This window comes from Platichthys flesus, chromosome 7 (genome assembly GCF_949316205.1).
Source record: "Platichthys flesus chromosome 7, fPlaFle2.1, whole genome shotgun sequence".
NCBI classification, from domain to species: domain Eukaryota; kingdom Metazoa; phylum Chordata; class Actinopteri; order Pleuronectiformes; family Pleuronectidae; genus Platichthys; species Platichthys flesus.
The window spans coordinates 11,466,001-11,491,189 of NC_084951.1; the positions used below are offsets into that span (position 1 = coordinate 11,466,001).

General features: G+C 42.2%; 1 protein-coding gene across 1 annotated transcript; it reads left to right on the forward strand.

The window, feature by feature from the left end:
- Nucleotides 1-573: 573 nt before the first annotated feature.
- Nucleotides 574-25,105, forward strand: LOC133957021 (uncharacterized). The gene is made up of 26 exons (XM_062392424.1): nucleotides 574-664; nucleotides 794-828; nucleotides 4,379-4,576; nucleotides 4,724-6,965; nucleotides 7,054-7,257; nucleotides 8,067-8,187; nucleotides 8,804-8,897; nucleotides 9,252-9,338; nucleotides 9,961-10,077; nucleotides 10,204-10,302; nucleotides 10,937-11,088; nucleotides 11,712-11,850; nucleotides 12,095-12,217; nucleotides 12,297-12,494; nucleotides 13,041-13,645; nucleotides 13,805-14,254; nucleotides 15,723-15,972; nucleotides 16,231-16,320; nucleotides 17,378-17,704; nucleotides 17,811-17,981; nucleotides 18,099-18,276; nucleotides 18,370-18,486; nucleotides 20,760-21,041; nucleotides 21,404-21,642; nucleotides 22,584-22,642; nucleotides 23,076-25,105. Exons 1-25 carry the CDS (start codon nucleotides 574-576, stop codon nucleotides 22,620-22,622), a joined length of 6,648 nt encoding a protein of 2,215 aa, XP_062248408.1. The 3' UTR covers nucleotides 22,623-22,642; nucleotides 23,076-25,105.
- The last annotated feature ends 84 nt before the right edge of the window (nucleotides 25,106-25,189 follow it).

The following is a 25,189-nucleotide window of genomic DNA, read 5'->3' on the forward strand; positions in this document are numbered from 1 at the left end:
GACTATTTCTGTTTCATAATGACACTGGACAGAGATATTCAAACTGTCTTCTGCTCCCACACTGGGACATCTTATCCACAGCAATGTGAGCGTCGTCATTTATTTCAGTGGCTGAGGGAGAGAGATCCTGGTGTTTATATAGAGCCGTGTGAATCTGCAGCAGCAGTATGTCGCCCGGGGCCGAGAGAAGGGTTCATATACGACCCCCTCGTACACAGCATACCGGAAATAGAGCCTCAAATAAACACTTTATTAAAATACACTTATACACACATAACAAGGCATTAATGGTTTCACAGTGTTACATTTTCAAGTCTGCCTTTAAATCTATTAGTGTGAGCAGTGACCAGTGCTGCTTGCCACTGACTCATATCAGCAGAGATAATCAAATTAAGATTTCACTCTCATATTTTTGAGCTTCAAGCCTCTGTGTGTTTAGTCATTGTGTTTGCATCACTGCTGCCAACAGACAGTTTCCCTCTTCGGCCACATCCACATTACTGACCCTGTGTGAGTTTGAAAACTCCTGGGCAGCGTTTCAGTCTACAAGCAGAAACGAGATGTGTGGAAGCGATGGACGGTCACGAGGTGGCCTTCGTCAGGCCGCTATCACATGACCCTCTTCCAGGAGACAACACAACCACCATTAACCTTGGCTACCAGGGTAGAACCCAACATGGGTGATCAATTACAAGGTTGCTGACCCCTTTGTCTTTGCAGCTGTTGTATGGACCAATTTAAATGATTGGTCGGCATACCTGACTGTCACTAACTGACCCGCCTGCCTGTGCAGACCCTGCCGTGCTCTCACTGTATGACCTGAGAGACGTACACTTCCAAAATCATTAAAGGTATATGAGCTGTGAGTGGAATTCGCATATTATTCATTTTGTGCTTTTGAGCCGGCAATCATCCTCGTGCTTCCGACTCCCTCCTCCTCCTCCTCCTCCTCGTCCGGCTCCTCCTCCTCCTGCTCCAAGTTATCACAATGACCATCGCTGTGTTTGGTCCCAGCAGCAAGGTGTGGCAGGACTGACCACAGACCTCTGAGTTACTGTGGGGGCGGCACGCTGGCTCAGGGTCCAGCGTTTTTAGAAGATACTGTAACAAGATAAGACCGAGAGGGTGGTGATGAGCATTGTTGCTTAAGAGACAAAAAGAGAGAGAACAGGCTGTAGGACATACTTAAGAAAAACATAACCATACAGGGACAGAATACAAAGTCATATCATGCAGTGACAATCCTGCACATCTTAAGGCCAGTTGAAGACAGAGAGTGCTGTGCTCCTCCTTTCAAATGTGCAGAGGAGGAGATGAACGACAGATAACACGGCTGGAGAGGCCGTCTGCCAGTTTTTGGTCTGATGGGACACAATACATGAAGTACCCCCCCTCTCTGTTTCCATCATCCATGTCCATGTTTGTTTTTCTTTGTCCATACAGCTGGGAACATGCGGAATGATTTATCCAAACAAAACCGGAGTGGAAGATAAAAAGGCGATTTTTAACTTTTTTTAATACGAACTGGATACTAGAAAATGTTAATTCACAGTTTTGAGAATTTTAAGAAAAGATCGATAGCACTGTCCTATTTGAAAAGGAATAAATGAACGGCTCTTGAACCTCGGAGCATTTCCATCTGGCTACACTGCCTCTTTCCTCTGACACGGACATTGGTGTAATGTCATACAACACACACTGCACCTGGGAAAGAAGGGAACCGACATTCATACTACAGTGCCTTGGATAAATATTCACCCCCCTTGTACTTTTCTACATTTTGTCATGGTATAACCACAGATTAACATTTATTTCATCGTGATTTTATGTAATGGACCAAAACAAAATAGTCCATCATTTGGAAGTGGGGGAAAATATTAAATGGATTTCAAAATTATTTACAAATAAAAATCTGAAAAGTATTGAGTGCATATGTATTCACCCCCTTTACTGTGAAACCCCTAAAAACAATCTGGTGCGACCAATTGCCTTCACAAGTCACATTTGCAAGTCACATACTTAGTAAATAGGGTCCACATGTCTGCAATTTAATCTCAGTATAAATACACCTGTTCTGTGAAGGACTGAGAGTTTGTTATAGATCATTTCTGAACAAACAGCATCATGAGGATCAAGGAGCTCACCAAACAGGTCTGGGATAAAGTTGTGGAGAAATATGAAGCAGGGTTAGGTTATTAAAAAATATCCAGAGCTTTGAGTAGCTCACGGAGCACCATAAAATCCATCATCAGAAAATGGAAAGAATATGGCACAACCGCAAACCTACCAAAGCAAAGCCGTCCACCCAAACTGAAGAGTCGGACAAGGAAAAAATTAATCAGAGGAGCAACCAAGAGGCTCATTGTTACTCTGGAGGAGCAGCAGAGATCCACAGCTGAGGTGGGAGAATCTGTCCACAGGACAACTATTAGTAGTCTACTCCACAAATCTGGCCTTTATGGAAGGAGGGTGGCAAGAAGAAAGCCGTTGTTGAAAGGGAACCATAATAAATCCCATTTAGAGTTTGCCACGTGGGAGTCACAGCCAGCTTGTGGAAGAAGGTGCTCTGGTCAGATGAGACCAAAATTGAACTTTTTGGCCTCAATGCAAAACGCTATGTGTGGCGGAATCCCAACACTGCCCATCGCCCTGAGCACACCATCCCAACAGTGAAACATGGTGGTGGAAGCATCATGCTGTGGGGATGCTTCTCTTCAACAGCTACAGGCAAACTGGTCAGAACTGAGGGTAAGATGGATGGAGCTAAATACAGGGAAATCCTTGAAGAAAATCTGATGCAGTCTGCAAAAGATTTGAGACTGGGACGGAGGTTCCTCTTCCAGCAGGACAATGACCCTAAACATACAGCCAGAGCTACAAAGGAATGGTTTGGATCAAAGCTTGTTCATGTCTTAAAATGGTCCAGCCAAGGCACAGACCTAAATCCAATTGAGAATCTATGGCAAGACTTGAAAATGTAGGTTCACAGCCAGTCGCCATCCAATCTGACTGAGCTTCAGCTTTTTTGCCAAGAACAAACATTTCCATCTCTAGATGTGCAAAGCTGGTAGAGACATACCCCAAAAGACTTGCAGCTGTAATTGCAGCGAAAGGGGGTTCTACCAAGTATTGAGTCAGGGGGGTGAATACTTATGCACCTAACAGACGACAATTTTTGTTCTCATTATTGTTTGTGTCACAATAAAATATATTTTGCACCTCCAAAGTACTATGCATGTTGTGTTGATCAAATGGAAAAAAGTTTATTTAAGTCTATTTGAATTCCAGTTAGTAACAGTACATAATGGGGAAAAGTCCAAGGGGGGTGAATACTTATGCAAGGCACTGTATGCGTTGACATTCACACATCACCCTTCCTGCTGCCATATATCTCCCCAGCAGAGTCGCTGCGCATGAATATACATTAACCCCTGAGGCCTGTTACTGTGGCCTTTGGCGGGCTAAATAAAGCAGGGCCTAAAAGTGGGTAGCGGGCCATGAGTTCAGGTCAAAGGGAATGTGAAACCATAAACCGGGAGGCTAGCTAGCCTTGAGACCAGCCATCACACACTGTGTTTACTTGGATGTTTGCTGTCAGGCGGGCGGACTATATGTTTAATGATGAGCACGGATTGTTTGTGTCTGCGTAGCTATTCTCTCAGCAGTCGAGGTTGAGGACAAGGCCTCTGTAATGTACTGTAGGACGTGAGTCAAATGAAAGTGACTCACTTAGTGTCTTGTTGTTTAGCATTGCCTTACATAACAGCGGATTTAACTAAATGGATTGTGTTGAGATCTGTGGTAAAAAAATTATAAAGACACAATTTATTTGTAGAGGAGAAAAGACTAGAATGGCACATACCGTTAACACCAAGGCCCAACATTCTCCTTAAATGGCACACATTGATAAATATCAATTATTTGGCCATACCTAATTTATTTTCACGTTTATTCTGTTGGAAATTAGTGAAAATGTCAGAAAACGCCCTTTCTGTCCCATCCGTCCAGCAAATTTCGTGGAAATCAGTTCAATAGTTTTTGAATAATCCTTTTCTGAAAGAAGAAAACTATTTCACTAAAGCCTCAAGACTGACTTTTGCTCCTTACTGAAGATTGTGCTTATTAATTCTTGTTTTTTTTGGAGCAGGGAATGACAAACACTTGATAAAAATCCAAAACATTTAACGAATCTGAGTGATTATCATTATGTGTTATGAACTCTTATTATATTGCTGTTAATGAAAATGATATTGTAGTAGTTATTGATATTGTTTTGTCGCTCAGCCCTGGATGTAATTACTGACTATTGCACATCTACCTTCAAACTGATGAACAATGATTTCCTGATGCCTCTTTTTTCTCCTTCCTGTGTTTCCAGAACTTTGATTCTCTGGAGGACTCGATCCAGAACCTGCTGTCGGTGCTGTACCCCCCCTTCGAGGCCACCGCCCCCACACTCCTCAGCCAGCTCTTCCACATCATTGATCGTCGTTATCGGGGAGACGCCCTGCGCTGCCTGCTGGACTTTCTGGTCCCAGCCAAGCACATCTTAGACACTGTGCAGCAGGCTGCATGCGTAAGTCCCTGCCTTGTGCACTGTGTGAGACTAAAGAGACAAAAAAAAACATCACAAAGCCGAACAAAGATCTTATTGTTGGACTTAAAATGTATTTAAATATATTGATATACTTTCTGAAACCACATCCTTTCCTTGTCTTTTTAGGCTCAGTACTCTGATGCACTCTTCTGCTGTGAGGGCTGGCCTCTGTGTTTGCGTGACCAAGTTGTCATCCACCTAGCTCCCATCAACCCCCTCATACTCCTGCCTGGTGACTTTTACCTACAAGTGGCCCCATATTGTGACCAATCCGCTCGCATCGTGGTGTGCAGCCTCCTGGAAGAGGAAGGGCTTAGAGTGGAAGTAGTTGAGGAGACCCCGATCCCTGAAACTTCCTACCCTTGTATATTCAGCTGTGATTGGTTAAAGGAGATCAACCAGGGCCGCCATGGAACGCCCCTGAGCCGATGCCTGCTTGCCACCCAGCAGGGAGTGGTGAGGTTACCATGGGAACGGGTGGCCACGCCTGATTTGGTGGACGTACCACAGTGTGCTGGGAGTAGTATGGCCTCTGTTCCTCCTTCATATCCTCCTTTACCACCTCCTCTTCCTCCTCCACTTCCTCATTCTTCTGAGAAATCTTCGTCGAATCGTTCATTTCTTCTTTCGCCTGCAAAGAAATCTGCACCAAAAGAGTGTAAAGTTAACCTTCAAAATTCAATCCCAGTATCTTCCTCACATCCCAACGCCTTCTCTGTGGAGACAAGAATATGTCCAGGGAAGCACGGCATCGCTGTGTCTCTCTGCCGGGTGGATTCCACTGCTGCCTCCTCATCTAGAGTTGTCAAAGTGAAAGAAGCTGAAACAGAGCACAAGCCTATTGGCTGGGTTTCCCCAAATACATGGGACAGCCGCTTTACTGGGTCAGGTTCAGACACAGCGGCAAAAACAAGTGCTGCTTCAGGTACAAATACACACAAAGCTGCAGATAAGAGTCTGATTGTTTGTGAAAATAAAGATACAAGCAGAGGGGAGCCAGCAGGCCAAGCTGCTGCTGAGGGGGAATATATTGATATTTTGCAGGCAACTATGCTTTTTTCTAAAGCTCAGTCAGTGACACAGGAGCAACAGAAGTTAGATGTACAAAGGCAACCACGCACACAAGTCGAAGCACAATTGCCAAGATATCCACAAGGACGTGGACAAATGCAACCACATGCACAGATGGAGTCTTTCAGGCAAACACAGAGGCAGCTAAACCCACAGACCTCACAACCTCAGGCAAGTTCACCACCTTGGGTGCAGATACCTACAAAACCACAAACGCACAGTCATTCTAGATCAGACGCTCCAGTATCACGGACACCGAACATGGCTGCAGAAACAGGACCTCCATCTGCTCCCCACCATTCCCACCCTGACTCCCTGGATCCCTCTCAGTGTGTCCGCACCCTGCACTTCTCAGAGAAACCCTGTACTCCGTGCATGAAGAGGAGACAAGGCGGACAGGTCTCCCGAACTCAGGAGCTGAGGTGCCGATACAGGGACTCCTACCAGGCTGCTATAGAAAACCCTGTCACCTTTGGACAGGAGAGAGAGAGAGGGAATATGTTAGCTGTGGTGGAGGAGGATGGTGATTTCTCACAGTGTGACGACAGACAGATGCCACCAGGGACTGAAACAGAGGATCCATGGTGCAATGTACGAGGAATGTGGTGTGATCCTGGGATCCAAAACCAGCCTCCCTCATCCGTCGGTGGAGCCATCTGTAAAGAGTCGGGAGAAAAAAACACGGTTCCATATTGGAAACCAGGAGATTCTACCACTGCCCCCCTTATGGAGTACAGGTGCACCAATCCTTTAAAATATGTCGGGGTAACAGAGCAGCCGGCCGAAAAGAACACTGTGCCATTCAGGGAAACTGGGAACACACACACTGCCAAACAGGGGAACGGGAAACCTTTAGCAACTGGAGCGAGGATCAACAATCAAATTTTGTCCGATTCAAAGGATCCTCAACAGCCACACGTGACCTCTGCCAAACACCATGGATTGCAGTGTGGTCCAGGTGAAATGTCAGGGACGAGCCTGACCCTCAAGCCTCGTGAAAGATTAAGAAACAGAACCAGTTCCTCTGGGATGAGTCCAAACGTCACAAAGCCTCTCACAGCGTCACAAAACAGACGAGGATCCACGTCAGATGGAAGGTGTTCGTCCCTCTCCACAGCCGTGGTGGACACCTCAGAGAAGTGTGAACTGGTCATTGTTGAAGGTCAAAATGTCAGGAGAAGAGAAAATAAAAGCTCCTGTGCAGAGGTTCCCCAGCTGCATGTTGTCAAATGTAAAAACAGCACAGCCTTTGGGCTGGTGTCACCCAAGATCAACAGGAGGAAGATGGTCATTCCAGGTAGAGTGATGTTGTTCTCATTACATTTTACATGAGCTTGCTCTATTCATTCGGGCTCAGTTTCAGATTAAGCCTCCTCTCTCTTCAGATGGTGCTCAGCCCAGCAGTACATCATTAACCAGCAGACACTGTCACCAGAGGGAGAACCCGTCTCAGACAGATCCACCTCCAGCAGCAGAGACACAGAAGATCTCCCAGCATGCCTCTGCTCGTCCCAGACCCAACCACCTCCCCCTGGGATCCCCAGATCCCAGAGACCACCCCCTCTATCTGGGAGTAGCATCACTCACAGGTAGGTTAGAGTTAATGTTAAATACATCAACTGTCACAATAGGCATTATAATACAAATAGCTGGTTGGGCAGCTGTTGACGAGCCACATACAGTAGTTCTTTACAATGATTAAAATGAAAACTGAGGAAAATAAGATTAAATGATAAATAGGTATATAGTTAATACTGTGAATCACTAATAGACTAAATGAGTGCAGAAAGATGCTGATCATACAAAAATTTACTGAATTTAGAACAAGGTTCATTATATATTCTACTGATGTATAGAGCTCCCAAAAGGTCTAGGTCTCATGACAATATGTGTTATCTTGACTCCCAATACTTGTTTTCTATTCCTTCCCTTAACCTGAGAGAAAACTTAACAAGCCTGACGTGAATTCGGATGCAGTGTAACAATCAGTCCAGCCAATGTACTCGACCTGTTTTGAACCCTAATATCATTTTTAACTTTTAGCTAGAACCCAGCAAGGCCTGTCAGGTCCCGGTGGGCCCTGGTTTGGTATCCACAGTGTAATATGGAGCCCATTTAGTATTTGTATATGATGGCGGATTGCATCTTTTTACCTGTCGATATGAATCGAGGGAAGTCTATCTACAGTAAATACTTGTATGAATATGGAAGAGGTGGTTGGGAGGGAGGAGTTGAATAAACCAGGTGCTTGCCCTCGAAAGATTGATAAACTACATTTATTTCTCTTCTCTTCTTTTTTTTTAGATATATCAGGTGTTTGGTGAAAACCCTCACAAAGAGATAACAGCATTTGAGCCGTTCCTGATCTCTCCCCCCTCTCTCTCTTTAACCCCTGCAGGCGGCAGAGACAGGACAGGCCGGGCGATAGTTGAGCTCTATGGAGAGCACCCAGGCTGGAGATCAGCTGTAACAAGCCAGGAGATCTTCCACATGCTGCTCTACTTCCACTTGATCGTCAGGTAACCTGTACTCCTTGTCCATATGCCAGTAGATCAATGAATAAAGCAAGAAGAGAATCAGACTCAGATCCAACTGATCCAGTTAAAGATTACCAAAACACTGTATTTATATGCAAAACTGAAGGGCCGTATCTGTGTAGCTCAATTTTATCTTTCAATGCCTCCACACCTGGCGATACCTAGTGTCGCCAGGGGCCAGAGGCATTGTGTTTTTGGGTTGCATGTCCCCCAAAAGAATTTATATTGTGAACACTATATCTCAAGAGTGCCTTATGGAAATGTCTTCAAATTGGGTACAAATGTTCACTTAGACATAGGGATGAATTAATTAGAATTTTGTGGTTGAAGATCAAAAGTCAGAGTGACCTCCCAAAACATGTATTTGGCCTCTGGATCATGACAATTCATAGAGAATCATGATCAATCAATTATTTTATTTTTAGACAAATGGTCAAAATATGATCATTCCAAGATAAACTGATTCAATTCCAGTGCTCAAAGGTCACAGTGACCTCATATGAGTCTGGAGAAAAAGTGTATGTATTTTAAAACTGCGCAGGTTAGTGATGGTATACAACCACAGGGCAGTCATTTAATTTTGTCTCTCTGTATGTAGGAGGGAAATCAGAGAAGCTGGGATGACTCTTGTATTTGATGCGAGGAAGACAAACCCTCAGCCACAGCTCTACAAGGCCTTGATGACGCTTCAGGTAAGAAGCTCACACATTTTTGCTTTCAAGCAGATAAGATTTGTTCACGTTCACCAGTTTGTCAAAACATGTAATGATAGAAACACTTTGTGTATTTGTAGTCAAACATTTGTACAATATTATACAATATTATTGAATAATTATATGCAATGTGATGTTGATTTGAATGACAGAATATATAGCTCTTTATGTAAGTATGATAACATTTTCTAGCATAAATATCAATTTTAATTTAATTAATTGACTTTGGTTTTCTATTTTAATTAGTTTTTATGATAAATACATGTCTGCAACCCCAATTTAAACATATAAGATTGTGGTTGATTGGGACTACTAAGTATTAAACTGATGCAGGAGCAGAGTCCACTGGTACTGAACAGTTTGGTGATGCTGGTGGACAAGGACAGCCGCCTCCGGCCTGAGAGATGTCCCGGTGTCCAGGTGAGCTCTTCCACCCATCACAACATTTATTTTAAAACACTGCATATTGAGAATCCCCTCTGTCTAGTTCACTTTAAATCAGAATAAGCTTCATTATTGTCTCTGTTCAAAGTGTATTTCTAGTTTTGCGTTTTTTTCTGGCCGTAACTTGAGAAATTATAACTCTAAACGTTTGAGTGAATTTTTAAATTAACACGTTTTTAAGTTAAATTGAATTACAAGTATTGGATTAATTGCTATGAATCATATGGTTTTTAGAGACTTTTCTTTGCAAAATGTATTAATACCATTTAAAGTCATATCTTTTTACCGTCTGTTCTTTAAAATATAGCCTTGGTGTCTCGTTAGACTTATGGTTTCAATTATAAAGATTCACTAACAAGTAAAACAACGATTCAGATTTCAGGCACTGGGGAGCAAGGAGGTAATGTTTTCACTCCTATCCGTTTGTTGGTTGGTTTGTTTCTTTGTTTCTTTGGAACTGATTTTCATGAAACTTCCATGATGTGAAATGGGTCAGTGAAGAATCCTTAAATATTAGTGCAGATCCCCATCCTGGGGCGAGTGTCATTCTTGCAACACTCTGTGCTGGTGTTTCTCTGACGTTTGTCACCTTGAGCAGACGGACATGGTGACCTCGATGAAAGCCTTGCTGAAGCTGGTGGAGGGGAGTCAGCTGAGCTCCCGGCTGGACGGCACACTGTCTCACAGCCACTGTGACTGGATAGAGCTGCACCAGGTGAGAGGGTGACCTCAGAACAGTACATTACCTGTTCCTTGCTCCTCCTCTTTAATCAGGTGGGGTACGAGTTGACTCTTTTCACCACTCGCATATTAATCCCTGTTCACATCTCTCATCCCCTAGAAACTTTTCCCATTTGTTTCTGATCTTCACGAAGCCTCCTGCCTTCTTCTGAATGCCATCAGTAAGGTAGAGGAGCCCCAGAGGACAGACACTGTGCAGGTACTTTAAAGCTATAATTCTTCTTTTAAATGTCTAAAATCAACTAGACCTGTTATATATTTGATTGACCTGTGAACTTACGTTATCCAAAATGTTTCCATCAATAATTAAATTCCCAATTTTACTGAAAGTAAAAGAAAATTACGTTTTGTTTGCCTATGAACTGCATCATATCCACATTACCTGTAGCTTTGCCTGTCTCTGATAGAACTTGACGTATGACTAAGGAAAAACAACCTTGTTGTAGGTTCTACCAGTCTGCAGTTTTTCTTCCACTGTTTACTTTGGTCACTCTATTGGAAAAACAGTTCCTGCTGTTTGCTGCGAAACTTGAGTAAACATGAATTCATCACCTCATCTGTAAACATGTCCACCTCAGTCGCGTCAGGTAGATTTTCATTGGCAATGCTGGTTAAGATAATAACTCCCATGATCCCACACTGCTTCTGAACGTCCTCAAACTAGGTATTTTCTTATTGTTTTAACTGAGAGACCCTTAAGCTGTCGGAATTTCATATTCTACATTTTGTGCATCAGTTTCCACTGGTTCCACTGAAGGAAAAGCATTCAGGGTCATTTAAAAAGGAGTCACTGCATCATGTGCTGATGTTTAGATGAAATTTTTGTCTAACAGACTGTGCAGCAGTGCATGATGGATCAGAGGACTCTGATGAGGGACGTACTGGAGGACAGCAGATTGGTCGGCCTGCAGAGGGAGGGTGGGGCCATCTTGGCGAGACTGAGAAGGGAGAGTGACCTCAAATACCCTCACTGTGAAGACCTCAGGTAAACAGAGGAACTTACCTGCTGTAATTACATGTGCAGAAGAACCTGGTCTGCAGTCTGATGTGGGTTTAACTGTTCGTGTGGCCTGTTACTCCTCGTGATTCATCGATCTTTCTGCTGTAAAATAAGCCTCTGAGCGAGAAACTATTTCTGATAATACCAGACACGACACATGCAAACTGTAAAATTAAAGTTTACCACCAAAAACCATGACATGGTCCAGCAAGACTTGTTTTCAAATAAACCCAGGAACAACATCACATATGACTCTGAAGTGAAGTCAAATATAAAACTTAAAAAAATGAGTTTTAATAATATATGTTGCTCGGTAGATTTCTTTCAGCCAGTGATTGTCTTCCAGTTAAATAACAAAATAACAAATATGCAACTATTTATTCTATGAAACTTGGATTTTTTCTGAGACTGAGATTTAAGGGAGAACATAATTATATTGCAATATTTATTGATACATTATTTAATGACTAAAAAACAATAATACAGTTCGACAAAGTAGGAAACAGCATGAGGTATAATATAAATACAACTGCTGAATGACTAAATAAAAGGACAATGCTGTCCAAACTTCCAACTTTTAGCCCTGATCTGTCTTTCCCTTCACGCAGTGATGCAGTAGACTCTGTGACGAGTCTGTACAACCACATGGAGGAGCAGGCTCATGTCCTGGTGCTGAGGTCCAACGTGTCCCTGGAACACCTGGAGTACCTGCTGCAGCTCCGGGAGTTGGAGGGACACTTCACCCAGGTACTGCACGTGAAACTAACTGACCATCAAATGTTATAGCAAATGGTATATGACAATAGAGGTGGTGGTTTTATAATGTGAGGGAGAGAACCACCACTACAGTTTACATACATAGAAGACCTATTCAATTCATGTTCATTCATAATTCATCCAAATTAAATTCATGATTTTATACAAAGTAAAAGATTGTATATAGTATACGAACTAAATAAAACACATAAGAAGTGTCTTTCTGTCACTGCAGATGCATCATTGGTTTCATGTAGAAGGAGAGCGCCACCTGCTGGAGGCTGAGTCTGTGGAGGACTCTGGGGACAGAATGGAGCAGATCCTCAACAGCTTCACTGGTTTCCTTATTGAGGCAAATGTGCGTCTCTGCATGTGTCTGTGTTTGTGTCATTGCCGTTTGTCTGTCTGCTCTGAACGTCTCTCCTCTCCCTCCCCAGGACCGAAGGCACCACGCCATGTTGCTAGTGTCCGAGGCCGAGCGGCTGCAGCAGAGCGGCCACTACTACCCAGAGACGGAGACATTCAGGACTTTTGTCTGCTCCTTCAAGTCAGGCCTGGAGGAGTTCCTGTGCAGGGCCGAGGCCTGCGGCAGAGAGCTGCAGATCATGGTCAACGTGTGTGATTTTTGTGAGCAGGTTTGTATAAAATCTGTGTTCAGAAACTCTGGAGCCTTGTCTTTACAAGTTGACATCTTTGTTGGTGTCTTGTATGTCACCTTCTTTTTAGCCTGAGATATTTGTATTCTTTTTGGGGTGTTTTTACTTTTGTGTCCATCGCGTGTTGTCGATACAACATCATTGGTACGCCCACTCTCTGAATGTTCATGCATTTCCCTGCTGTACACTCACATGGGCTCACTCAGACATTTACTACACATTTTACTAGGGGTTAATTACTTTAATTAACGTAACATTTAAAGCTCTTAAGAGAAATACAAATATCTTGAAATAGTTCTCAAATAAATATACTTACTTACCAGAGATTCCGTGTGAGTTACACATGAATGAGACTTTCTTTGTAAACTTCCCTTGTTCTCATGCAAATATCAATCAACAGGAAAAAGTTTTCAGCATATGAACAATGTTACTGCTACATCAACATTTGAGCCGGTAGCTTTATAAAAACAAAGAAAAGGCAGTTTTGTTTTTTGTGTATTAAAAGAGAACCTCTCTTGCACACAGGCAGCAGCCCTGGCCGGCGAATGCATTGATTACCTGGACCTGAGTCAAACAAACTCTCAACAAAACCAACAAGACGGTACAACCACCAGTGCTTCACTGTCAGGCAACGACAGCGCAATTCTTCAGACTTTTCAAGAGCGGTTTCTCCAGTTCAGCCCGGAGAGGTTTCAGGAGGTGAAGGCTCAGGCCAGCGCCCTGCAGGGCACCAGGGGGATGCGGGTGTGGAACGTAGCCTGGCTCAGGTGTCAGGAGGCCAGGCAGCAGCTTCAGGAGAGGATGCAGAGTGTGGATGAACTGCACCACCAAAACCCAGAGTCGAGCAGCAGTTATGAGTGTCACTATGTAGATGTGGTGAGCACTAATATTCAGACGGCGTCACCCGGTGGACAGAATCTGGTGGTGCAATCGACCCCTGGTCCTCGGCACCCGCAGTGGGAGGGGATCGTGTCCGGGGCGGTGGATTTAAGCAAGAGAAAGCCGATCATGGGCAGCAACAGCACTAACTCAACCAATGTAGCTGGCTGTGTCATCGTGGTCAAACCTGAGGATCCCAGTGATGCTGGAACCAGCCAGGTGTCAAAGGTCCCTCCCCAGTCACCTCACAGGTAATACAACTCATTGGTGAGTGGACTCATCTCACGTGATTTGGATTCAACCAGAGTATTTCATTCAAACAGGGGTGTGGAGCCTTGATCTCCTTTTATCGTGAATCAATTTCTTGCTGCAGCACTTGTTTCCTGACTCGGCACTTAATTTTCGAATAGATCAGGAAGGAGACCAGAGAGAGAGGCTAGGAGGAGACAGACGAGCAGAGCGAGGAGAGAGCGGGATGCTGCCGCCCTATCCCAGTCCCACACCGTCGGCTGCCAGTGGTTTCCATGGGCGCGAGGCCTCAAAACGAGGTCGGTGAGCCAAGACTCGGGATCCACGGGGGCGGCGACGGCAGGGTCCTCCACTCCTCCGGAGCAGCGAGTCCGACCGCCGTCGTCCTGCTCCCACCACGGTCAGCCGTCCTGTCGGATTCTCAAGGAGGCTCAGAAGTTCCAGATCTCCCGCCACGGCAGCTTCTGCTCAGAGGACTCCTGTCTGAGCGAGCGGGGGGCTGCAGGTGGTGATGGGTCTTCATGCTCGAAACACTCCAGCCTGCCCATAGGTGGCAGATATGAGGGGGCCTTTTATTTGGCCAATCCTCAGGAGAGTGCCAGCAATGCTCTGTAAGTTCATCACATCTCCTCTGGGAGAAGATGGATTTAAATATATGAAAAATGAGAATTGAAAATTATATTTTGTTGAGAAATTCATTGATATATTTTCATTTCTCTAATGTTGTTGAGTCTTAATGAGATTCCATGCACTCTTTTCTGTCTCTAAGCTGACAGTGACGTGCTCCAGGTATCTCTTTGCTTCTCTTTTTTAATTCAGCCACATGGATGGATTATCTAACAGGCCCACGATGCACTATCCTGTAGCTCAAAGGTCTTTCTAACAATGAGATGTGTCTCTCTGCAAAGTGAACATGCTCAGTCAACAGTGAGAAGAGGCTTCACTAATCCATAGTGTTGTCCTGTAGGACTTTAGCACAGCTTTGCACTTAATTTAGGCCAAGATCAGGGGGGGGGTTTCTGGCTCTTTTCACGTACAGATTTCGTAAAGTTTTCACTCAAAACCCTGCGCTTGCAATGAAATATATACTGCTTCTCCTTCGATTTTCTTTGCTTCAGCTCTTCTGCTCGTGGATTTTTTTGTGCAAAGATTCAGTCAAAATTCCCCAACCAAAAGAATACAAGATGAATCGATGTCAAGTGAAGTTGTCCCAGGTTCTGAGTTAGATCTTTATAAAATCTTAACATGAAATCAATAAGTCCTGCCCTCAAAGTGAAAGAACTGATTTTAGATAGTATAAAATAAGAATATTTTTAAGGAGCCACAAACTGTGCAATAAGATCCCTCCTATTTGTGTGCCCAGGGACCTGTCATCTCGTAATCCATCCATGTTCAGCATGTTTCTTTACTATCACAGTGGGTGTAGAGAGAAAAGGACAATGTGTTGATAATGATGCATTAATTAAGTATATATCACTTCATTCTTCATTCGGTGTGGAATAGGAACAAATACTACTGGACAAAGGTGACGGTCACTGTTATAAAACATTAGAATTAGTGTGCTAATAAAAAAATTCTCATGGGATAAAATTATAAAAGGGTGACGTTTCGTATCAAATAGGTCAAAGGTCATCTTCACTTTGAAGTCATATGGTTTTGTGAAAACACTTTTCAAGGCATCATTCAAGTAAGAAACATAATGAACTTATCTCGTGCAACTCATTTTAAAACTCGTCCCAGGACCAGATAGCAGGAGAACATGGAGAAACTAACAGTAAGTTTAAAATGTTTTAAACTTATTAATTTATCAATCTTCTTCCATCAATGTTTCAGAAGACAAAAAAAGCTTATGCCGATCTAACTAATCAATAAGTTTCAACAAAGACAGGGAAAAAGATTTTAAATTAGAAAACTTCCTAGTATTATCTGGATTGAAATGATGCAAAAAACAACAATATGAAATTAATTATACTCGCTAATAAATATTTCATTAGGTATCATGTTGAAATGCTTTAATATGGATAAGGTTATTGTCTGTGTTTGAAGTTGAATAGATCTGGGTTGTGTTTGTGTCATCAGGAGGCTGAGGCGTGTCCTGGAGGAGCTGGTGGTCACGGAGAGGGAGTACGTACGATCGCTCAGCTACATCCTGACCAACTACCTCCCCCTGCTGGACAGACCTGACATCCCCCAGGACCTCAGGGGCAAGCGAGGCGTCATCTTCGGGAACCTGGAGAAGCTTTACAACTTCCACAGCCATTACTTCCTGCCAGAGCTGGAGGCCTGCCAGAGGGAGCCGGCCATGGTGGCCCGCTGCTTTCTCAGACATGTGAGTAGTCACTGTGCAACTATCATCACATCAACTGTGTATGTTGTATTAATTTTTTATTAATATGAAATGTAGTTTAATAATACTTTTCGTTATGTGAGGAAACAAGAAATAAACTCGTACAGTAGCAAGATTAGTCTCACAATGTCAATGAAGATCAATTAATCCATTTTATAGCACAAGAATACGTGGCTGTTAAATCAGGTGTTTTAAATAAAATGTGTTCTCTCATATTTCTGACGTTGGTTGTGTCCACAGAGCGAGAGCTTTGGCCTGTACGCTCTGTACAGCAAGAACAAACCTCAGTCCGACGCCCTCATCCTGCACCGACGCCACGACATCTTCAAGGTCCGATTTTGTCATCCTGTCTCTCTCTTAACGCAGCAATACAAGAGGTTTAGTTTTCCTTCTCCTCTCCAGCTTTCCTATGTTTTTAGAAAATCTTTCATTTCAAAATTTTGTAATTTGAAAAACACACTCTGATGAGAGCAGTCATTTGGAGAGGATGATCTCATTTCTTGTTAAGCAGTTTCCAGTTATCTATCACTTGACCACATACTTCTTTAGTGGATTCAAAGTGACATACAGTTTACGTCTTGTAGCTGCATGGGCCAGCACTACATTAAAGCTTTGATAAATGACACATTAGCTTACAGTACATTGAGTATATTAGAGATTGTGTAATATTCTAAACAAAGGCTGTGCCAAAAATCCATACGACAGACAGTTACTCTGTAGAGAGCAGTAAATTGAGATCATCTGTCATCACTTTTTTTATGCTACTGTAAGATGTGATGCAGTGCATTGTGGGATTATGGCAGAAATCCTTGTTCATGCCTTTACACATGTTTAGACAAAGTGAAATATGACACTAGCGTTTTCAGATCTTCCTCAAGCCCTAAAAATTATTTTTTATTCACGTTTTCTTTGGTGTATATCATGGTGTGTATAAAGAAGGACAAAGTCTCAGCCGTCAATCATGACATATCACCCAGTTTTTATACCAAGTAACACATTTAAACCAATCCTACTGGAAATAGTATCACTTGAACAATTAGCAGTGTGATAAGTCCACAACAAAAACGACAGATATCGTATTTGATTTCTTTAGTTTTTTTAGATTTTTTTTTAGTTTGGTTCTCCCATCTATTACCACGGAGGAGGCAGGGTTTATAACCTATATGGCGATTAGCCACCAGTGGGTGATCAAGACGATTTGGCTTCACTTTGGGGAGCTGTCATGTCGTCCATCTTGATAAACAGTTTATGGCTTCCTGCAGCTTCACCTGTTCCATTTCAATCGCCAGGAGTTAGTCCGTTTGTTGAACAGGTTCTGACCCTGTGAAAGCATTAGCGCCATGCTTCATCTTCTCAGCTTTGCAGTCTACTTTGTTTCCCCCCACAGAGGAAGCAGCAGGAGCTGGGAGACATGATGGATCTTTCATCCTACCTGCTGAGGCCCATCCAGAGAATCAGCAAGTACAGCCTCCTGCTGCAGGACATGTTGTCTCTGGCCGGCTCATACAGACCAAAAGACATGCTCCAGGACACACTTCTCGAATCTTCTGTGTGCGCACAAAGCGTCTGTGGCCAGGGTGTGTCTGTGCCTGATCTGACGAGCAGCGAGAGGGAGCGGGAGAGGTCTGAGATCCAGGCTGCTGCCGACCTGGTTCGATTTCAGATGCGTCACGGCAACGATTTGCTCACAATGGATGCCATCCAGGACTGTGACGTAAGATACTAAAAAGTTAGATCAGACATTGTTAATATACAGAAGTTAAATGAAGTTAAGCGTCTTTTCCTTTCTGCCCTGCGGCTGCTCTCCTCTGTTCTCGCAGATGAATTTGAAAGAGCAGGGCCAGCTGATTCGTCAGGATGAGTTCACAGTTTTCTTTAGGAAGAAGAAATGTGTCCGCCGCATCTTTCTGTTTGAACATCTCGTCCTCTTCAGCAAGACCAAGAGGACAGATATCGGCAATGATGTGTATGTCTACAAGCAGTCATTCAAGGTCAGCACATAGAAAGCCTCGATACTCAACCTCGATGTTTTGACATATTTACTTCTCATAGTTCTGAGTTACACTTCAGTCAGACATTTGAAGGTATCGTTGTGTTCTCTCTTCCAGACGAGCGACATTGGGATGACCCATAACTCTGGTGTGAGCGACCTGTGTTTCGAGATCTGGTTCCGCAGAAGGAAGAGCGAGGACACCTACACCCTGAAATCCACCAGCATGGAGGTGAAGAAAGCCTGGACCACCGATCTGGAGAGGATCCTGTGGGATCAGGCCACTCATAGCAGAGGTTGTTAAAACAACACCATACTGTATATTTTCTTTCATTTAGCAGTGCTTTGTAGATCTAGAAAACATATTGTGAATATACTTAATGTTCCAGAGCTTCGTATACAGGAGAGGGTGTTTATGGGAATGGCCAGCAAACATTTCATGGACATTAAACCCAGCGATGCTGCGATTTGTGACCGAGCCGTCAGCTGTGGCCTGCCTGGGAGAAGTAAGGCGCTGCACACTCAAAATTTTGCTCTTCAGATCCATCTTAGCTTTTCTGCCTCCTTGGTCTAAGATGAAATGACTTTTCATCTTGCGCCATACTCAGGTCAAAATTTGATTTCTTGATTCCCATCAGCCTCAGCTGTACTTTGTTTTGTGATCTTTTGCAAATGTAAGCATGGTCACATGCTTAACTAAAATGGTGAACACGGCAGCAACATTGGCTCAAATCTGCAGATTAGCATGTCATAGACTGTATATAAAGATGGACGACACATCTTCACTTCCTCCCACTGTCCAGAAGTATCGAGGATACAAACGCTACCAAGCTGGGCATCCGTGCAGTAGCTCTTTGGGCATGAAGCTGACATAGTGTGGTCACGATAATGCACAAGGTCGACCAATCTCGAGTCAGACTTAGCTGTCAGTCATGACACTACACCCTGTATTGAAAGCACCAAATAACAAATTAAACCAAATTTGGTTGGAAAATGATCAATTCAAATCAAATCAAATCAAATCAAAGTTTATTGTAACATGCACCATCGGAGCAGTGAAATTCTTATGACAAGGCAGGCAAACATCTACGCAGTAGGCGACTTTACAAAATGACAAAAAAATAACATACTATGTAACATAACATATAACATAACATTGTAACATATAACCAGTGTTGGGCAAGTTACTGAAAATAAGTAATTAGTTACAGTTACTAGTTACTTCTTTTAAAAGTAATTGAATTACTTCACCAGTTACTGTATATCAAAAGTAATTAGTTACTAGGGAAAGTAACTTTTAAGTTACTTTTATGTCTGCTTTTTGAATGTAATGAATATGAATAGTACAGAACAGTTAAACACAATAAACATATTTTTTGTAATCAACAGGGCAACAGGCCTTCAAATAAAGCAGTAGTACAAAAATCCCTTTTAATACTTAACTTAATACAAAATAACTGTCTCAGTCATTTAACAGTGTTTTTTTTACCACATTAGGCCCAATGAAATAAAAGTGAGGAGAGGCTTCTTAAAGTTATGATCTGAGAGCCTATTTCCTCTTTGGAGAGAGAATCAGGCTCACCTTGCGTAACTGCCTGTAGCTCTCACGGAGCGGACAGATTTAATAGACACGCCAACGCTGTCAGTGTTTCCCCTAGGTTTACAGCTTTTTTGGTTGGGGGGGGGGGGGCCGCGGAAGCTCTCTGTCCGCTGGTGGGAGTGTGCTCACCTGTGTGTGTGCGCATCGGGATGGAACTCCGCCGTGAGCGATACAGAGAGCAGATGAGTAATCTAAAAGCGCGACGGGGGGGGGGGGGGGGAGAGAGCGTGCGCCGGAGAGTCCTCATGACTGCCTCTTGTCCAGTGCGATCGCCCCACACTTCCCTCGCGGTCGACCGGTAGATCGCGATCGACGTAACGCGAGTAACGAACTCATTTAAATTTCAGTAATTGTAACTGCGTTTCAGTAATTGTTACTTGATTTAAAAAAATACCTCGTTACATGCTCGTTACCGCTAAAAGTAGTGGAATTACAGTAACGCGTTACTTTGTACTGCGTTACTTTGTACTGCGTTACTCCCAACACTGCATATAACATATAACACAGTCAAGTGAATATTAAATTAAGTAATATGAATATATGTATAACATATAACATACCGGTAGTCAAATTAAAGTCAAAGTTAAATGAGGCAGCAGTTTACAGGGTGAAGGAGTGGGGAATATTAAATAAAAGAATATGAATATATGTATAACATATAACATAGTCAAATAAATTCAAATGAAGCTACAGTTTTCAGGGTGAAGAAGTGGGGAATATTAAATAAGATAAGTATATGTGAAGTAAGTGTATTTGTATGATTCGGGAGCAGACTGTACATGGTTGTTGAACATGTCAGTGTGACAACAACTAGCTGACATGACAGGAACCATCTTTGAGAAAAAAATTTTAAACAGAGCTTGTGACCTATACTGCAGCCAGCCACCAGGAGCTGCCACATCGTCCATCTTTATTTACAGTCTATGTCATTGTCAGCAGAGCATGTTAGCATGATGACATTAGCATTTAGCCTCACTGAGACACTAGGCTTTTGTTGATTCTCATTCTTTTAATTGAACTACCTTTTGACAGATTATAATTAAAAACTTCATAAGTATTTTTCAAACTGGCTAACAAAGAAACTACATTTAACAAGTGTATTTGTGAACTAACTACAAGTCATGCTTGTGTCCTCATTGCTCACTGACCCAGCGCATCATTATCTATGTGTGTCGTCAGTCCCTGTGGCGTGTTGTTCTCACAGGGGCGTAGACTATCCACGGCCTCACTCCATTGGCTCTGGCAGCACGGCCTCCACCACCCTCAGCCAATCATCTTCCTCCTCTGGCCGGGGCTCGTTGCCCCCTGCTGGATATCCCGGGAACCAGTCGCAGGGATTGGACAACGGTCCGGCCATCTGCTCCTTCCCTGAGGCAGTGACTGACAATGAACTCAAACATCAGCATCTTCAGCAGCATCTTCATCGTAACTGTGAGCAGTGGAAAACTCATCATCCTCTATGTGAGTTATTTTTGTAGTCTTTATAGTTTTTAGAAGACAGTGGGGTCTGTTGGCTGTTGTATTCTTTCTGAATCCATTAATGTTTCAATGATAATCATTTGAAATTCAAATATGAGAAGGTTTTTGTTAATTAAATGTAGATGTGTTAATTCTTTGGCACTCTCTGGCGGTAGCAACAAGATTGTCACCTGCTAACAGAAAGACATGCACTCCCACTGATTTGTCCCCAATCAATCTATTTAGTGTCTGGACGATGTTATGGATCTTGAACTGATCAAATTGGATACGTTTTCTCATTCTTTCCAAAACTGCACAAGCTTCAGCCTTTTCTGTTTCTCAAAGTCTTTGTGTTTCTGTGTTAGTGGACAGCACCGAGTCATCTGGGGAAAACATCAATGTCTTGAGCAGTTCGGACCCCAGCTGCCTGTCTGCCATTGGTGGAGAGGCAGTGGAAAACTCCTCCTCCTCGTTCATGTCCCAGAATTCAAAGCTCCGCCTACCGCTCAGTCGGACGCCTAGCCTGAGGAGTAACAGCTCACCGGTGATCATCAGAAAGAATTTGGGTGTCGCACCCAAACCTCAGCATCTAGCTAATGCCCAGGTACAAGTGAATCCATGATAATGAAATCTGGTAAATTGATATACGTGCAAGCTGATGGCTATGGTCTCTGTCACATGAGGCTCTGCTATAATGTCTTAAAGTTTGAAAAAAAGGTTTCAAAACTTGCTCATGAATAAATTAAGTCAAGTGTTTGGGATTTATTGCAACCAACTGAATATCTCGTACGCTATCCTCCCCTTCCAAGCCGGTAGTAGGAGAACCGGTCCCGTCCTCTCCAGAGCCAGCGTTTGGTCTGTCTGCTCTTGACAAATGTAGAAACATGGGGGTGCAACATGACCCAGTTGAAGAACCGCGCTAAACTATTAAGTCTTAAACATAATAATTTTGAATTGTATGCACTTTCCCCTATCGTATCTTTCCAGCAGTAGAGTCTTGTTGAAGTCGATGTTTGAAGAGAGGAGACGCAGACCCAGTACTTACAAGTATAATGTTTATTACACAAGAGTATTACAGGTCAGTTTCCTAGAAAACTCGGAGATAACACACAGGCCGAATAGTGAAAATCCGTTTTATAGGGGAGTTGTTTACCATAAACCTAGAGATTTAATGACGTCACACAACCGGGCCTTCTGCCTAAATTTGGGAATGTGTCATACCTTAAGATTTAAGGACTCACTGAAAACCATCTCTCCTCTTATTATTCCATAGGCAGTTCAAGGATAGTTCAGACAAGGAGAAACACACTGAACACATCTTGAGATAATACTTAAAGGTTTGAACTTAAGATTCAAGGCACCTTAAGATATTAACATGTCATTATGATCTATACTTATGCTAGAGAAACTCAGTAGCTGAATATTAACTTACCATTTATGGTTTGTAACTGTGCTATGGATATATATTAGCTAAATGAATATACTACATCCCCTAAATCATAGTCACAGGTATTTTAATAACAAACATGTTATCTTGCATTTCAGAGTGAAGAAATTATAATCGTGAAATCAACAGAAGTTTAACCCCGGATTCCCCACAGAAGGTAAATATGTCCTAAATTAAATAATAAAAAAAAAAATATTAAAAGTATATAAAGTATCTGGTAAAGAGGTTATTCTACATCTTTATTGTGAGTCTTTGCTTGAGAAACTTAATAGGGAGAAACAATAAAAACAATAAATTATTTATTTGATTATAACAATTTTTTGTCTACATGTGTAAGGGTACCTTACCTACTATTGCTATAGTAAGTTTATTCAAAAAATGTAATCCCATTTTAAAAAAAAAAAAAAAAAGAAAAAGTACACTGTTTCACGAATTAATCCTTTCAACTTAAACATTTTAAATGGTAAGTTCATTTTACCAGTGCTTTCTATCCAGCTGACATGTGCAAAGTTTTTAAAATAGAAAGAAAGCCATATTTTATGATTATTATTATTATCAGTGAACAATTTGTGCTTTAAATATTGTTGCAGATTTTGGGACGGCTGGAGCCATTCAGTCCGGCACATCTTCTGGTCTCTGAGGGAACTGGAGGGCGCTCAGAGAGCATGTACCTCCACTCCGCTATTTTGAAATCGTCAAGAAAGTGAAGAAAAACAAATCCAGGATTTACGGCAAAATTGGTCCGATCCTTCCATCCCGTTTCGTGGAAATCTAGTCTGTCATTTTTGCATAATCCTACTGACAAACAATCAATTAAATCAAAGGACAGGGAAACACATTGTGTGGCCAAACAGTCATGAGACACAGCTTTGTGTGGTCACATGTTCTGGTTTGCAAGCCATTACAACACATTACTTACAATCTTAACCAGTATTCACAGTATATGTGTCTTTGTCCACAAAAGGTGCCTGGGATCTTTACTGCAGCAGAAATATATTCCATCCCCAGCCATTTTAATATTGAACCAAGCTGAAGATGAACCAATCGGCTGCTACAGCGTGAGTGGATTAAACATGAAGAACATAGTTTATTGACATACTCAGCCAAGGAACCTGTTTGTGTGTTCAAGCTAACCATGTGTTTTAGGTGGTTAGCTGTCATCTGTTAAATTTCAATATTTACTGACTATACTGTTGTTTTAGAGTGAAACATGTTCTGCATACACATACATGAGTATCAGGTATATGTGTCATGCTACAATAACACAGAATGAAAGAGTTTGTGGTCAAGGGATACATTAGGTAATGCATGTTTTTTTAATCTTTTGTACTGTATAGTCTGTACAGTTAGCAATGGCAACTGTATTTGAGAGAAGGAGTCTTCAGGTCTGAGACAAATATGAAGTGTCTCTTTGTGCTGCTGTGCTACTTTTCATTAGATTAACCTGCAGGCGAAGTGTTGCTAAAGAAGCATTTGTATCAGCTGGACTATAAATGTTTTGATTACGAGATCAGAAGGGAAATTGAGGTTCAGTTCACGGCAGGAGCTGTGGAGTGGTCACATGCCCAGGACTGGCTGCAGACCCAGACTTCAGGAAAGGAGAAACACGTGTACAGTGGTGTAATAATAAATTGAAATGAATTAAAATATTATTATTTCTACTTTTGAGCCATTTTTTTCTAACAGTAGTTCTAGATCAAGATGGACAGACCACTGGCTCATGTGTTTTCACATCTGGATATTAACCATTACAGTAATTCATTCTCTTCCTCAATGAAGCAACACAACAACTTCGTATTAACAGACAAAATACGTCCGTTCGATTACAGGCAAGCACCACTTCCTGTTATTAAGGGTCCACTAATTGTTCCATACTCATCAATGTTCCAGCTTCACCCAAATGAAAATGACCATTACAGAAAAGGTGTTTCTCTGATTATTTAAATACATTTTGTTGTATTTTGTTTGTTGTCTTTATTTTTTAACAAGTTATTGATGGAAGGCATAACTTTTAGGGGTTTATTCATGCTAAATGTACAATATGCAAATGATGACTCGATCTTTGATGGTCACAATGTCGACTTTTATTTATTTTTCCTAATAACCACTGACTTTTAATGACCTGGAAGATCCATGTGTTTTCTGTGCTCTGTAACTCTCTTAATTTATGACTTCTTCTGTTTGTGTAAATGCAGTGACGGTGCAGTTGTTTTTTCTTTCTTTCTTTCTTTCTTTTGTTGGATTGTTTTAGTGGAATTTGGAGAAGGTTGTTTGGTTTCTTCCTCTGAACTTTGCACTACCTGTTGGAGGTTATGTGACAGACTGCATGAGGATGTGGCACCAATGTGATGATGCTTCACTTCCTTATTCCACGGAGTAATTCTTCAGACAGACGGACAGCTGCAGACACTTGTTTCAAAACTTTTATTTGCCACTGTGCAGCTTTTTACTTTGGCACAAACACCACTACCAAAAATAGCAAATCTGTTTTTTGTATTCTTTCTTTTCTTTTGATCTGCAAAGGGATTGATAGGAACTGGATATAGTCGTGTTGCAGTTGTATCACCTTTTTCACAACCTCCTCCAGTAATAAAAAAAAAAAATGAAAGTGAAAAACTTATTCTGACTTGACAAAAATGTGTGAAGTCGTTTTCTGCCTATATTGAACATATTGAAACAAGTTTTCATAGTTGGACATGTTCCT

Coding starts and splice junctions, on each gene's coding strand:
- LOC133957021 (XM_062392424.1), top strand. CDS start 574: ATGGACGGTCACGAGGTGGCCTTCGTCAGGCCGCTATCACATGACCCT. Junction 7,258..8,066: donor GGGAGTAGCATCACTCACAG/GTAGGTTAGAGT, acceptor TAACCCCTGCAG/GCGGCAGAGACAGGACAGGC. Junction 18,277..18,369: donor TCAGGCCACTCATAGCAGAG/GTTGTTAAAACA, acceptor TTAATGTTCCAG/AGCTTCGTATACAGGAGAGG.